The sequence below is a fragment of the Lissotriton vulgaris genome, chromosome 6 (genome assembly GCF_964263255.1).
Source record: "Lissotriton vulgaris chromosome 6, aLisVul1.2, whole genome shotgun sequence".
Taxonomy (NCBI): Eukaryota; Metazoa; Chordata; class Amphibia; order Caudata; family Salamandridae; genus Lissotriton; species Lissotriton vulgaris.
The window spans coordinates 704,957,566-704,972,861 of NC_141694.1; the positions used below are offsets into that span (position 1 = coordinate 704,957,566).

The 15,296-nt window shown below is 45.2% G+C and overlaps 1 protein-coding gene across 1 annotated transcript in view; it reads left to right on the forward strand.

Moving 5' to 3' along the window:
* Positions 1–15,296, forward strand: part of SEC63 (SEC63 protein translocation regulator) — a 611,233-nt gene that overhangs the window by 350,003 nt on the left and 245,934 nt on the right. The window contains exon 12 of the mRNA XM_086926685.1: positions 11,032–11,186. Within this exon, the coding sequence (XP_086782811.1) occupies positions 11,032–11,186 (155 nt within the window). The remainder of the gene's footprint in view (positions 1–11,031; positions 11,187–15,296) is intronic.

A 15,296-nucleotide genomic window follows, 5' to 3' on the forward strand; every position in this document is an offset into this window, starting at 1 on the left:
ATGTCAAAGTGCCCTCCTATATTATATTGATGGGGCCAAGCTATTTATGAAAACACAACCACTCTTTGTGGCCATCACCAAACCCCACAAAGGCCATTCCGTATCCTAAGGGGGCATAGCCAGGTGGCTTAAGTGTATCCAAACTTGCTATGCTAAGGTGAAAAGGCAACTCCTTGCCCTACCCTGACCAGACTACTTGGACAAAGAAGGCCACTCTGACCTTCCTTGGCAACATTGCATTCAATTACATATGTAAAGCAGCTACTTGGTCCACTCCACACACGTTTACTAAACATTACAGTGTGGACATCTTAGCTTGAGTGCAAGCACAGGTGGGTGAAGCTGTGCTACGAATTCCATCAGTCCTCTGCAACATCCTCCAGCTAGCCAGCGCTTATGGAAGTACTACTTTACTGACTATGAAGAGCCTGTGTATGTACAGCTACACATGACAGGACTGAATGTTCCTTACACTGGTAGCATCGGTTTATGGCATATGGTGCTGCAGATTGTTATGGGCCCACCCCACCCTCCTCTGGTAGTTGCTGACGTGCTTTTTTCCTTTACATGGTCATCTGTTATTTCCTATGTTACAATATCATCCTCACTCACCTTGTGACTCAAATGACTTCTTCGAAGAAAATCAAGTTGGACATGTTCAAGCCCAACATTAGATGTCAGGAGTATACAGAATATATGAATCTACAACACCACATACCATGAACAGATGCTTTCAGGGTAGGTAACATATTCTTCTCAGCTAGGCTGGCTTTATGCTTTTTGAGTGTTATGAGCCTTTGGGCAGGTACACCCATGTCTTGTGGGGCATGGCCAGAAAGAGATCTTACCGATTGTTCGGGAGGTCCTCTGTAACCCACTGACTCAATCAAAGAAGGGTAGGACTCTTCAAATTATGTTTTGCGTGCAGGCCTGAACACCACAGGCTGCATAGACTATGGTATTAGCACCAGTGTAGTGCTTAGAAGGAGCATCTAGTTGCGATCAACAAGGTTGGTGGGGATGCCTGGACTTGGCAAAGAGAAAGTGGTACCCAGAGCACCTGAACATTTACCCTCCAAATGGCTCTGCCCTCAGGAGGATCTCCTTTCAGAACAGCAGAGATCATGCATCTGAGTCTCTACAACTTACACCTCCATGCCTGAAAATTGAGCATTGGTAGCTAAGTTCTTTTGACATGCCCTGCGAAGTGGCAGATGTAATTTTTCCAGTTAGACATCCATCCACGTTTGTCACCGGGTGCATGGTTCATGATCTAAACCCCATGCATGGCTAAATCTAGGATTATTTGTGGTTTATTTCCCTCACGAGTTCTCACTCTTTCAATCATCAGTTGTGATGCATTTTCTAAAGTTCCTGAAGCCTTTGTTTCTTCCAAGACCATTTTTCATGCTTCAGTGTGACCTAAATTTAGTTTTTTTTCGTTATGAGCACGCAACTGGAGTCTATGCACAGTTACTTGTCCTGACTTCTTATGATCAATCACTGCTCTAAAATTGATTCAAAGTTGCAGCCACTGCGGGAGCAGAATGAGAAAGCGCTGTTACTTCCTAGGCAGTTTGAAGTTACTGTGGAGCAATTTGGCTCCTTCTCCTTCCAAGTGGGAATCATTGCTGAAAAAATGTCCTGATCTAGTCAGACACCTGGAAATGTTCTAAACGTGAAGAATCTGCAGTTAGACTATCCACCTAAAGAATATTATCGTAGTAACTTGTTCTTTTAGCTTAAAACTTTGAGTATGGGTCTGTAGTTACTCCTCCAGTATTGGAGCTACTGAAAAGTTCCACAAGTTCAGTATACATGAAATAGGACATGTGAGTAAGATTGTTACGTTTATGGCTTCTATGATACTCATAACTTTTGGACTTCTGTAATAGCAGCACCTAACCTGTTTGCAAGGGCCTTTTCATTGAAGTTCAGCTTGGCCTGGCCCAGTATCTGACTTGGTGTACAGCTGTCCGAGGGAATTGCTTAGTAGTTTATGCACCTTGGGCAGGCTTGTTCAGTATCGGCTAAGGACAATTTTGATTAAACATCATTCTGTGCCTTTATTTCTGTCCAGCCTCTAGCTTCCCTCATCTCAGCCCACCCCCCCAAACTGACCAACTCCCCCCCCCCCCTCTCTACTCCCCTCCCTGCTCCTCTGCTCCGTAGGCTTGAAACTACCCACATACACAATTAGCAGAGTGCCTTTCGCCCAATGTTATCCAGAATAGGAAGAACTAGAAGTCTACGAGACCCGTCCTCCCCTCCTGGTGTACCAACTTCCCGGGTGCGTGTGCTGGTCCGGCCCCGCCCGCTGCCCGAGTCCCTCTCCCCCAACAGTAAGGCATGTAATCTGTCCATAAGTCCTGCAGTTTAGTGTGTTTGGCATTCTGTCCCAGCAGTGTCACTAGGTGGAACCCTTATCCCATTGTTGAGCGGCACATTGGAACCTGGTTCAAAGCAAAACATTACAGTTTACCACTCTGCTGCGGAGGGGTCCCTCAGTCTCATGTCCAGCTGCATCGCGGAGTGTGTTCCATCTCGGGCTCACAGAGCGGGATCTCCAGGAGCGTTGACTGTGGCCGTCCAGATCCGATCTCCTATCTACAGATCCCGGAGATCCACCTCGGGTGTCCCTCCAACCTTGACCCTCCGTGACTCTCTGTCCATCCAGTCCTGCACCTCCGATGGTGACATGAAAAAGAAGGATTTTCCTCCGGCAAGGACCTTGAGTTTGGCCGGGAAAAACATCATGTACTTAATGCCCTTTTCTCTCAGCGCCGCCTTGACCCCTGCAAAGGACCGGCTCTCCCTCTGAACCTGGAGGGTGAAATCCGGGAAAAACCTTATTGTGGCGTTCTCGTACCGCAGGTCTCCAGTCTGTCTAGCTGCCTGAAGAACGGCGTCTCTATCTCTATAGTTGAGGATCTTTGCGATGATTGTTCGTGGCGGCGTCCCTGGTTTTGGCTTTGGAATGGGTGCCCTGTGTGCTCGCTCGACTGTAAATATTTTAGACAGACGCTTCGGCCTGAGGTGGTTAAGGATCAGGTCCTCGACAAAGAGTTCCGTACTGGGCCACTCCATTTCTTCTGGCACACCTACCAGGCGGATATTTCTTCTTCGGGCCCTTCCTTCTTGGTCCTCCAGCCGAAGCGCCATCTGGCGGTGTTCATGGACCAGATCGTTCACCCGCTTTTCCAGCTGTTTTGTCGACGTCTGCAGCTCTGCGATGCCCGCCTCATTCGCTTTGGTCTTTTCCGACGTCTTGCTTAGGTCCATGCGTAGAAGGTTAACCTCTATAGAAATCTTGTCTATTTTCATTTCCAGGGATGCCCCCAAGGATTGTATGGCCGTCATGATACTGGTCAGGGACGGTTCTTTCTGGCCCTGTGAGTCCACGGCCGGCTCTTCTGTCCGCTGTGCGCCCCTCTGGACTGTGTATTTGTCCAGGTTATTTGACTGAGTGGACGTACCCTGCTTGGGCCTCATTGTTGCGCACTGAAGTCCTGGGTCCCTCTATACATCGGTGCAGGTGCACCAGACGTCCTCGTGGTAGTGCTCTGTAGATCACCGGGTCTGGTTCTGAGGATGCACTGTTTTCACAGGCTTTCACTGCCCCCTTTGGTGCCGGTTACGGAGTCCCTGTAGCAGAGTTACCTCCCGGGGCACAATGTCACTCAGCAGGCTGTCGCTTGGCGGTGCGGCGATTGTGCTCCCAGCGCCTGCTTCCTGCCATGGGGCCCGCCTGTCCTGGGCGTCTGGCGCAGGTAGTATGGAGGCCCAGCAGCACCGGCCCAACTCGAGTTGCCTACGGGTGCTCACTGTTATGCGGGGTTGGGACTCACCAAGCCGTCGGAGACTGCCCGCCAAAGTTGTAGGCTGTAGAGCGGGTTACCTTCTCCCGCCGCCCCGTTCGCTGTGCTTCTAGTCCGGGCCCTCCGTCCGCCCGTGATGACTCCTCCTCTCATCGGCCCAATTACACCTCCCGTAGGCAGTCGAGTTCTCCACAATGTGTTGCGGGTCCTGGTCAATGTTGCGGTCCCCCTCTGAGGCGTCACACTCTGTTCGGGATTCAACAGGCCTCGCCTCGCTCCATATAGGCCTCAAGCCGGGGACTCGCCTAGGGAAGTGGCCGTCTGCCGCACACTCCCGCTCTGGTTCCGCCCCTGGGCCGCCGCTCTCACGGCCGGTGCTCGGTGATGGTCCTGCGCAGCGGGACCTGAGTTAGACCAGACTGTACCGCTATGCTGGGGAGTTCGATGCCGCCGTAGAAGTACAGGAGTCGGCAGATTTAGGCTGTTGGGGGGGGTTAGGGTGGACGGAGCAGTCGATTCAGGCGACCATTTCTGCCGGCGCCTAGCCACGCCCCCTCGCTCTATCTTTTAAAAGTTTAGTAGATCCTTGTGCATCAGTTACTGTCATCTACCATACAGCGGTTCCACATTTTTTAGTTTATATTTCATACATTAGCTTGTATCTTGGTGTGCATGGTTTAAGGTTATTAACAAGAAGTCCTCTTGCCTGGCTCGATAATTTGAGTGTGCCCAATATAGACCTCCATCTGCTGGAGATGTGGCATACACGAAAACAGGTCTAAAATTGTTACATTTAACGCCATGTAACCAGGCTTTAACAGTAGGTGCTGGTGGTTCACAATGGCTATTCAGGGCCTATGAAATAATAGCAGTATATCTTAATCAGTAAGGCTAGGCCCTATTTAAACTCAAAATACCTCACAAGTGGAGGAGGAGCTACGCTGGCAAGCAAGATGGCCGCATAAGCTCCCGGCTCCGCCGACCTTCGCCAGCAGCTCGTATATCCTGCAGGTTATCCTGATTTTACACCGGACTCCCGTAGATATGAGGGGTAACTGACTCTGAAGGCGCAATCCCAAACTTTAAATCATACCAGGTGACCGAGATATGCCATGTTTCATTCTTGGCCTACCCCGGAGCTGAAGCCGGGGCCTCGATTTCCAACCCATCCGGGCTGGAATTGAACAACATCGGCTGTGAACCTTGGGCTTTGTCCGGTCTCCCGAATGGAGATTATAATCTTCCTGTTTTTGACGGCGATTTCGTATCCTGCCTGCAACACACACGCTACAGCGTGACACATAGTTTGCTGCGGCCCCGTACCCGACGCCCGGAGACATAATAAGCTTGTCGTGGGGGTGCGGACGGGAGCCCTGATCAGCGGCGAAGGAGTAACATCGTGAGGTGAGCGCCCATTGTTGGTGTCCGCTCCAGATTTGCCTGCTACCCCGGAGAAGCCGGCCTCCGGGGTTTGCATCCTGATCTGTTGCTTGCGAGAGGAGATGGAGGGGACAAAAACGCCACCACTGCACGCCGTAATGGCGGCCATTAGAGCGCTCCACTCACAGATCGTCAACTACCAGGCACTGTCGGTAACAATGGACGATCTTGACCGGACAGCAGCTTTTTGCCATCATCGCAGCCAGCGGTGCCACCAACGGAACATCGTATATCCAACTTCGAGGTCCCTGTGCAGAAGCCGGATCCCTTTGGCGTTGCGGATTCCTATAAGACAGATCACGCGCTCGTGAACATTGTCAGCGTCCCCTGCTTGAGCCCTATCTCGAGAAAATATCACTATGGACAACCTTGACTGCCTTAACAGGATCACCTATGACTATTGGAGAGTTTCATCATCCTTCCACACTTTTCTACGCTTGCTTTGTGTAGATCGTGAACTTTTATCCTTTATTTGGCTTGTTCGTACTGACTTGAATTTTCATGAAAGCTTTACTTCTCTCACTGTTGCTGTGGCCTGGGTTATAAGTGCTCCAGTGAACATTCGTACTGGCCAGGGTTAACTTGTGGGGCTTTTCAGGATACGGGACAATAATTTATTCTGCTGCTGGGATTGTGACCTGTGAACTGCGGGAGTCGGGTGGTATGTTTGGTACTTCCCCGGACTGATTGTGTATTTTGCTGCATTTTATTTTGAACTTGTTTCCGGGGGGTCGCATCTGGTGGGGGGTAGGGGAGTCCGGGAGTGTGTTTTTTGTTTCTCCTCCTCCGCTGCTTTCTTCTTTTAGGGACGCTTCTGGGCGACAGGCACGCTGCTAGTGGGGAGTTAAATATAAAATGAAACCTTATTCATATCCTTGATTCGAAATGTTCTCAACACATCGTCTATCCTTTACCGCTACCGGACCCATGGGTTGTCGGCTGAAGAGCTGTGTTATTGGCATTACTGATCCGTGTTGCATACATGTGGTACCGGCCCCTGTCGTTGCAGGGCTACTTTTGTAACTTGTGTTGAACAATATAATAAAGGTTTTCAAAAAAAAAAATACATACCTCACAAGTGCCAGTACTGATGTCACTTGACACATTCAAATCCGTGATCATATAACTCCATTCTTATGATCACCATTTATTTACTCATTCTTATTCTCTTTGGTAGAACATTCTCATATTTAGAAAAATACAGGCAGTTTAATATTTTTCAATACATAGAGAAAACGTAATCAACTAACAGACAGTTTATTTGGGGGAGTGTGCAAATTAATACAACACTAACATAAAATATGTACGATTAGAACATGCAAAAAATCATTTAAAAAATCATCTGATTCAAATGTTTCTTAAGGCCAGGTTCTGACTTTTACACTGCCCCAGGAGCTTCCATTGTTCTCTTTAGTTTATAGCTCCTTGTTAAATGGGCCAAAGCCAAACAGTGCCCATATTAAGCTCATGGGGAAAAACCCCAATACAATTGAGGATTATGTTGGTTCTGAGCTCCAGTAGTACCTGGTTTGAAATGCACTTGTTTGGTAGATGAAACCAATTGACTTGCTTCAAACCTTTATCTTTATTTTTGGGGTTCTCCTCAGGACTCAGAACACGAGCCCTGAAAAATAATACAAAACTACTCCTATGTTAACGAACTCTGCACACCTTCTTGTGAAATCAACTCATCCACCTCACACCGACACATCGTGTTGCCACTTTTGTCCACTTTATCTGATTCTTGCCTCAACTTTGTTCAAAGTTCTCTTAAATCCACTGTTCCACAATAATTTAACCTGAAACAATGAGTGACACCAAATTGAATAATATTTTGGTTCTAGAGACCTCCAAATTGTACCTCTACCCTTCACGGCAAAACAACTCACATCTATTATGGGAATCCTTGCTTCTATCCAAGTATCCACTTAAGGACGGTAGGCCAATCCAACCTGTTCTTTATAGGACACCTGAAACAGTTTTTTAAATAGAAATCATACATCAAAACAAGCACTCTACCTATCTTACCGCCTTAGTTGCTGAGCATCTTCCCAACACTTTCGCTACCCTTTTAATTCAATAGAATCTCTAAAGCGCGTTGGTGCAAAAAGTTTTTTAGCTGGACGCCGTTACACTGGAAATTAGGTATTGTTGCAATTTTACGGCGTGTGGCCAAGGAAAATCTATCTTGCACCCCGCGTACGTGCACTTATTGCAAAAAATTCTGACCTGGAGGTAAACATATACTTGTCAAAACATTTTACAGTTTGCCCTGTTAGATGAGTTCTGAGGGGAAGCATTTCCAGCGTTCAAGAATGTTCAACATATGGCAGGCATATGACTGGAGGCAATTACAGTCTGCGTTCAAAGGCATATAATGTGTCTGGGATGATTTGGCGATAGTTCGTTGTCAGTGTTCACACTAACTCGACCTCTACCCCAGATGAGTGTGTCTGAATCAAAGTATTTATGCCGATCAAGAGTGTCCATACCTTTTTGAAGGATTTAGTCTCTCCATCGCATCCTTCGTGCTTTGCCTGTTAGTTTTCTCTGCACCTTCTGCCAGGTATGACACTCTATTGATCTGGCTGTATCCTACACAGCAGGACTGTCTCCACTCATTTAGACAATATTCTCATGACTAGTTTAGCCTCCACATTTTCCAGTGATTTTTGCCATGTATGACCTGCACAGCAATTTGTTCATTTCAAGCTTAACTTGATCTATGGTCATTGGACGGCTTATTACCAGCTTTGTCATGCCTTCAGACCCAAATATTGAGTTAAAGGCAAGTGATAATGTAGTCTAGCTCCCTACAAAAGGTTTGTGGGCTAGCAATGCCACAGCATCCGAACCCGGCGTTCTGTGAACTTTTAATTTCAAGGTACCAGCAACAACTTTATCGGGTCACATTGCTCTTCCCAGTTCTAGGCTCTGCTCTTCAGTGAACACTCACGCTTGGGCACATTCCATATAAAAATCCACCTCTTTGCCATCTACTGCTTTGGCTGAGTACAGTGTCTTGTATAATTCGTGGAATGTCTGCATCTATACTACAGACCTACCAAGCTGAGTCATTAACTGAGGACACATGTTCAGAGATTATTTTAGCCCGCAATTTATAGGCCAATATTCTCTAGTTTTGTTATCTCCATCATAATATCATTGTCTGGTTTGCAACAGATGATGCTTCACTCTGTGGGTTTCTGGCATTTCCACATGGGCTCTCACTGCAATTTATTTACATCATTCCTTGACTGGGCCAGTAGGTTTGTGAGCCCCTTCCAGATGCTCCCTCTTTTCTTTGTGGTCCTTACTTATCAGATTGCAAAATTAAGCTTCCACTTACACCAGCATTGAGTGTTGTCTATCCTATTCCCCCTATCATTCTCACCCTCTTCAATAGGATAGGCATTCCTGCCCTGCACCACAATCTCCTCACTGTGAAGGAGGCTTTCTGTAAGCCACCACCTTATATCTCTCTGTCCTTATCCAGGTGTCTGTAATGTCAATGTAATGGGTGCTGTGTAATACCGGGAGATGTGGACTATCTCAGCAGATGTTATCCTTGAGGCTGCTACCTCGAACACTAAGAAGTGGTCAAGTCTTGCAGATTTGTGAGTGGCTGATCGAAGAAAAAGAGTAATCTAGGGCTGGTGGGTGATACCTAAGCCATTGTTGCACTCTCACTTTGTGAAGCCATAATTTCCCATCTCCAATATGGAACTTGTGTGACCCTTCCTTGAGACTAGTTTTCCTTGGCTGCATTCATTACTGTGCAAGTCTACCCCGACAACAGTATGCCCCTGGGATGGCTTTGAAAGTACCTCTCATGAGTTACTCTTGGTCTGAGGTGGGTGCATAGATAGATGCTACTGTAAAATAGTACGTTTCCATCTGCATCACTTGTGTAACTTCCTTTCGTGTCTTTCCGTTTTGAGCACCTCCTCCTGGAAGGTTCGTCCTATGAGCACAGACACACCCTTTTTTCGTTGGCGCTGCAGCAATATACTGTGTAGTTTGAACCTCCTAAAAGACCAGTCATTCCTTAGTAGTCTGTTTTGTGTAACAGACAAAAGTCCCTTTTCCTAGCCTGGTACATGTTCAATATTGCTAATTGATTCAGTGAGGAATTCAGATCCTTGCCATTCAGGCTGATCAAGCTAACGTTAGGTTTCTCACCTGGTGTGTCTACACCCACTGACTGTTATATTTGCTATCTTGCAACATTTTTCTTCTGGGAAATAGTTCCCTTCACTGGTGTTACACAGCATGCATGTCTAGATTAGGTTCATGATAAAAAAATAAATGAGTTACTTTCCTATAGTTTTGCACCTTGAAAATCTTCTAGACTCTCGTGTCACCCTCCCACCTCATCTGTGAAGCATGGGAGACTGTGTTGAGAGAGAGAGAAATAAAACGTGAAGAAAGAAGGATCTTGTTACATATTTGGACATAGAAGTCTACAGTAGATGTTCCAGTGAGTGATACTAACTCCTATTTTCAACGCCCAGAGATAGAAGATGCGTTTATTGAGACTACTTACCACAGTGGCCAAGTAATAACGATGGTCTCTTCGTCCCTGGCATTATAGAACTGTTTCAGGAAGAAATAACTCATTACAATGTTAAATGGAAAGACAACAAGGGTTTTTTCAATAAAGATTGCCTAGCCCAAAAGGACATTGAGGGCTGACACCCCATTCTTGACCTATCTAAATTGATCAACTCCCTTAAAAAATCATTTTGGATGGTAACCTTGTAGTGCACCATTGTGTAGCAAGAGGGATTGAATGCAAATGCTTTATCTCAATTTCCCCTGGTCCCGAGTCCAGTAGGTAAGATACAGAGGGACCACTTCATAATCGTGCTTGATTGAGGCAGTACTGATGCACAAACCTGATTCAATAGTACTCCATTCTTCAGATACATCACAACCTCGTACACACGCAGGTTCATCAAATTTTCCATTCCTACCCAGAATGTCAAGCATAGCCACAAAAGCGATCTAGTTTTTTTTTATCAGGCTGTTGGCACGGTTATCATCTTCAAATAAAATAAAATTCAAGCCTTCACAGTCAAAAAATCTTTCCTTTGGGTTCACAGTTATAGTGTAGTGCTCTGCCTGTTGTTTTTAAATGTTCTCTGTGCTGAAACTGGATTGTCATGTGGATTGTACCTATCATTTTCTTTTGCCATGACAAAGGCACCCATTCTCAAAGCAAGCCCTGCCTCTTGACATCTGTATGGCTGATGCACCGAGAAAACAAACACATCTGCACTAATCATCACTCTGTAGAGACAGTCTGCTTTTAGAAAAACTGTTTCTGCAACTGGTTGTAATAAAATGAGCCCAATTAGCCACCAACCAACTCTATCTTTAATACCAATGCTTAGATTGGCGCATTGGGGTGGTACAAGACCATATCCGAACAAATCTCCTACCTGTGATTGCAGTGATATTGTGGCACCGGTATATCCTCTAAAAGGAAGAGAAATAAACGTTTGGAGTGTTGCCTTTGTTATGAAGTTCCACAAGACAAGCTTAAGGAATCTTAAGAGTGGTAATGTGCAGTCATACCAGAGTTTGGGGAGCCTTAGTTGGTTATGTTAATTAGCTTTGTTGTCCACAGTGTTTTTGTCTGCACAACGGTTTATTGGGGTTCTGTTTAACAAGGTTTATACCTTTATAGTAACATGTTTGTAAAACTGTCCCTTTGTGTGACTAGTTGTTTGCCTAGGTAATAAGTTAATGTTCTCTTTTTTCCCTCAAGAAAGGGAGTTTCGTGCTCCATCACTGGGCTCTTTAGAAAACTGCATGAAACTTTGCCAAATTACCGTCCAAGGTTTGCAGCAGTTCAAGTCTCCTTTTCTGCAACTTCCTCATATTGAAGAAGATAATTTAAGACGAGTAGCCAATAATAAAAAGGTACAGTAGGTGGAAAGTTGTTTCATTTCCAGAAGAGTATGGCTTACAATTACAATTCTTCTTTAATGCTGTATTTTTGTTTCTCTCGTATTGGTTCTTGTTTCACGTGTTTAAACAAATTCCCTATTCTAGGCAGATAGTGACTGCAGTTGCAGTAAAACGTGTATGTCTGTATACCACAAGGGAGGTAGCATTGTTGGATAGCCAAAGGATGCAGGCTGAGGAATTTGAGCACTTTGACCTCCTTAGGTTTCTATAGAGGTACATAAGGTCCCAGAACAATGCAGTCCTACGCAATCCTAAGCATGCATTTTTTACAAGTCAAAAATGCTTATTTTGACATGAGATGTGCATTTTGTGATCCGTAGAACAAAGATTAAAACTAAGATATTAAATCCATTGAAAACTGAAATCTTGCTAACTTACACACATCCTGTTTGAATGCCAAACGGGGGGAGCAAACCCTAGGCCCGACCCAGTCAGTGCAAACATCAGTTTGATCATTGCTTCTGATTTCTCTATAATGCCGCAGGTGGCTTTCACTCCATCCATCATCTTAGAGTATTGCTTTTACTTGAAGTAGCAACATTTAAATTCAAGAAATTGGGAAACAGAGCATTTCAGATGCTGGGCGCCCTCCAGTGGATGTCTGGTCATTTGCACATTCACAGGGAGCCTTCTCATTTGAAGTTTTTTAAGAATATGGAAACCTGGTTGTTTAAACATTAATGCTTTCATTGTCACTTTCTTAGTATCCTACATTTTTTATGTGCCAAGAGACTGGATGTTACCTGGATGTTGCACTTTATTTAAAAAAAAAAAAAAAAAACGTTGTGATCTAACTTTTGAAAAAGGAAAAGGGTACATGGGGATGCCTTTTGTTGAATTTGATTTTAACATTCTTGTCAGTAAACCATTGAATCCAGTGAGAGAAATTATGTTAACATTTTAAAGGTTATTGTTTTTAAACAAATTGTTTAATTGCCACTAATGAAACCAGCATTGGTTAAGCCAATAGGAGTCACCTATGCTTAATCTGTTCGCTTTTTCAATGTTTTTTTTACATGTTGCTGTGCAACATAGCTTAAAGAAAAAGGAAATCGCTGTGCAGGCAATACCTACAAATGAACCTGACCTTTTGTAATGTAACTGTTGCTCAGGTAAAGTGATTCAATGCCTTTGGGTCGCCTTTTCGCTATGTAAAACTGCAAAAATAAATATGGCATTACAGCAATAACGACATTTTTATTTGCCGTTCATCAAAGATGTAGCTTTTAAAAAACAGTTTTCTTAGTTTCTGCCTTGGAAGGATGAGAGGAGAGGCTGAGTTGGATTTGGCTGTGTTCCTAAAGGAGAGCTACTATCAGTAGGACAAGAGACCTTCAGGTTACTCCTACAGCAAAACTGCTCTAAAGTGGAACAAAGGGTTTTGAGGTTTTTCTTAGGGGGACACTGCTTTCACTGTTTTTGTGTTGACAGGAAGAGAGCATTTCAGTGCCTTGGGTTGTGGTGGAAGAGGGCAGGTTGAATGGTCCAAGCAAGAACGGGAGGCGAGGGTGCTGGTTTTGACTGGGCACAACTCGAATTTGGTCCTGGTCCACGCATGCCACAGAGGCCAGAAGTGGAGTTCACCCGAGGTGTGCAGGTGGTGTCAATGTCTGCAATTAGACAAACTTGGAGCTTCGGAGCACAGCTGGCTTTACGGTGGACGGCTACGAAATTGCTTTGTGACACAAGTTGTCTAAGACCACATTGTTACTGATCTAATATTTCCATAACTGGATCTTTGTGGATGGATGTTCTTTGCTCTGGAACAGGAGACATTAGCACAGCGTCAAACGCCAATTTTGTTACGGTTTACAGCTGACAAACTCACAATTATCAGAACATTTCAAAAACATAGTGCAGCAAAGAAAAGCACTACAGCCTCTGTTTCTTCATAGTGTTTCCTTGATAAAATGCCTCGTTGAGCTACTGGTAGCAGGGCTGCTGCTTCACAAACACAGGAAGCAAATCCACATAGCTTAAGATTTTTTAATCCGGTCCAACAGAGAGCTGTAATTAACTAAATGCTCCAGAGGTATAACTTGCTTCTCACAAATGTCACTGGGACGCTTAGAATATGTGTCCCAAGCTGCACTTGTAGCACCAGGATAACAGTGAGCCATTATTTGAGCATGTCTATTGGCACTGTATGCTAGTGCTGCTACTCATGCAGGCGCCTTGAGAATCCAGGACTTTGAAAAACTGAAATGGCCATGGTTGGGCACCCAGGGGAGGGGGTCAATGAGCGATGCAGGAAGGGCACCCAACAATCCGGGGCATCAAGACGACGGGGGCAATGTGGAAAGGGGATGCTGACCACAAACACATGCACTCAAAGGGAGTGCTAGGAAGAAAGTGAAAGAAAAGTACCTTGGGAAGAGCGCAGGGGTAGAACACTGGACATGCGGACAGGAAGCTGTCGTTGGTAAATGCTCCTCGAAATGGGCAAACACTGGCTGCAGTAGAGGAATCGGGAGGTGCTGCCGAATCAGAAGCAAGGAAACAATTGGCATGGAAGCCAAGCAGGGGTAAGAAATGGGGGGCTCTTAGCCCTTATTAAGCTTTTCTTTTTCTTTAAAAGAGATTTTGCAAACGCTGTGCAGGCAAAACCTAAAAAGTGGCATGCATCCCTTTCTGGATTTCTCAGCTAATTTCATATTGTATTAAATATTTAAATATTTGTCAAATTTCTAAGAAAAGAAACGTTGAAAATTATCTCTTTGCAGTAAGTCCTCCCAAGTACTTGAGCATCAGGAGTGTCATTAGACCTTCAGGACACCATCTCCAAGAGTTACAGGAAATATCTAGGATATGCCAGAGCAGCATACTTTAAAAGTTCGCTCTTCTTCTGTTTAGACTGTTCTCAGCCCCCAAAGTATTTGCAAAGGTGATGTCATTATAGCTAATCAAGATTTTTTTTTACGTAGTTTATTGATTTTTGTATAATACATACATAAATCCTTACATAATAGTTTCCATCGCATCCGCAAAGAGTCAACCAAAAAAAACAAAAAACCCCAGCAGTTAAATATTACATGATATAATGATATTTTAGGTCTTCGCTATCTATGCACCGGATGTCACAAAACCCTTTGCAACATAACTCTTTCCCCCATTTCCGCTAAAAACTATAGCTTCCGCTAAAAACTATAGCTTCCCTCCCCAACTTCCCACCCCGACGCAGACAATCGTATTTGCTCTCTTTTGAGAGGCGTTCCTAGGAGTGGCTATGTGTTAATCAATTCGATGTACCTGTTATGGTTCAAGGCTTTCCCCCTATTAGTGATCTGCCTCTCTCAATCGTCATGTGGCTCGTATTCCAGTAGTGCCTGTACTAATGCTTCCCATGCCGCTGCTGCCTCTAGTGCCTTATCGTCGTTTTGCCTAAGTGCCCACTGATATTTCAGCTCGCTTTCCCCGGTGGCCCACTTCAGGAACTCCGCCCTCCATCTATTGCTGGTGGGACCCATTGTTGCCTTCGTGTTTTGTAATTTCTCGTTTTGCCAATATTAGCCCCACATCTATAAATTTACTCGTAATCTTATTCTTGGATGTGTGGGGGAACCTATGTAGTATACTAATGGCCATATCAAACTCCAGTCTCCTCTGTTATCGCATTTAGGGTATCACCCACCTCTTTCCAATAGAGTCCCATCGCTGGGCAGGACGAGAGCATATGGTCCAGTTCTACCCCAGCTCTCGTGCATCTGGGGCATGCCGCCTCTTCCGCCTTAAAATATTTCCGGATTTTCCCAGGTGTCAGGTATGCCCTGTGGAGTACATAGAAGTGCACTAGTTGGAACCTTGCATTCCTCGTGCTCTTCCATGCTCGTCGCACTATCTGCTTCTAGGCTGCCTCAGGGATGTCTTTACCTAAATCCGTTTCCCATTTTCCTTTCAATGTATCTAGGGGCGGCAGGCCTTCATTGAGCATTCTAGAGTACAAACATGTGACCTCCTTAAAGATCCCTGCTGCCATCATGGTGTACTGGCAGGCCATCGATGTCTTAGGTTTCATCAGTCCTTCCTTCCAGTGCGCCTGTATCGCTCTAGTTCACGCTGCAT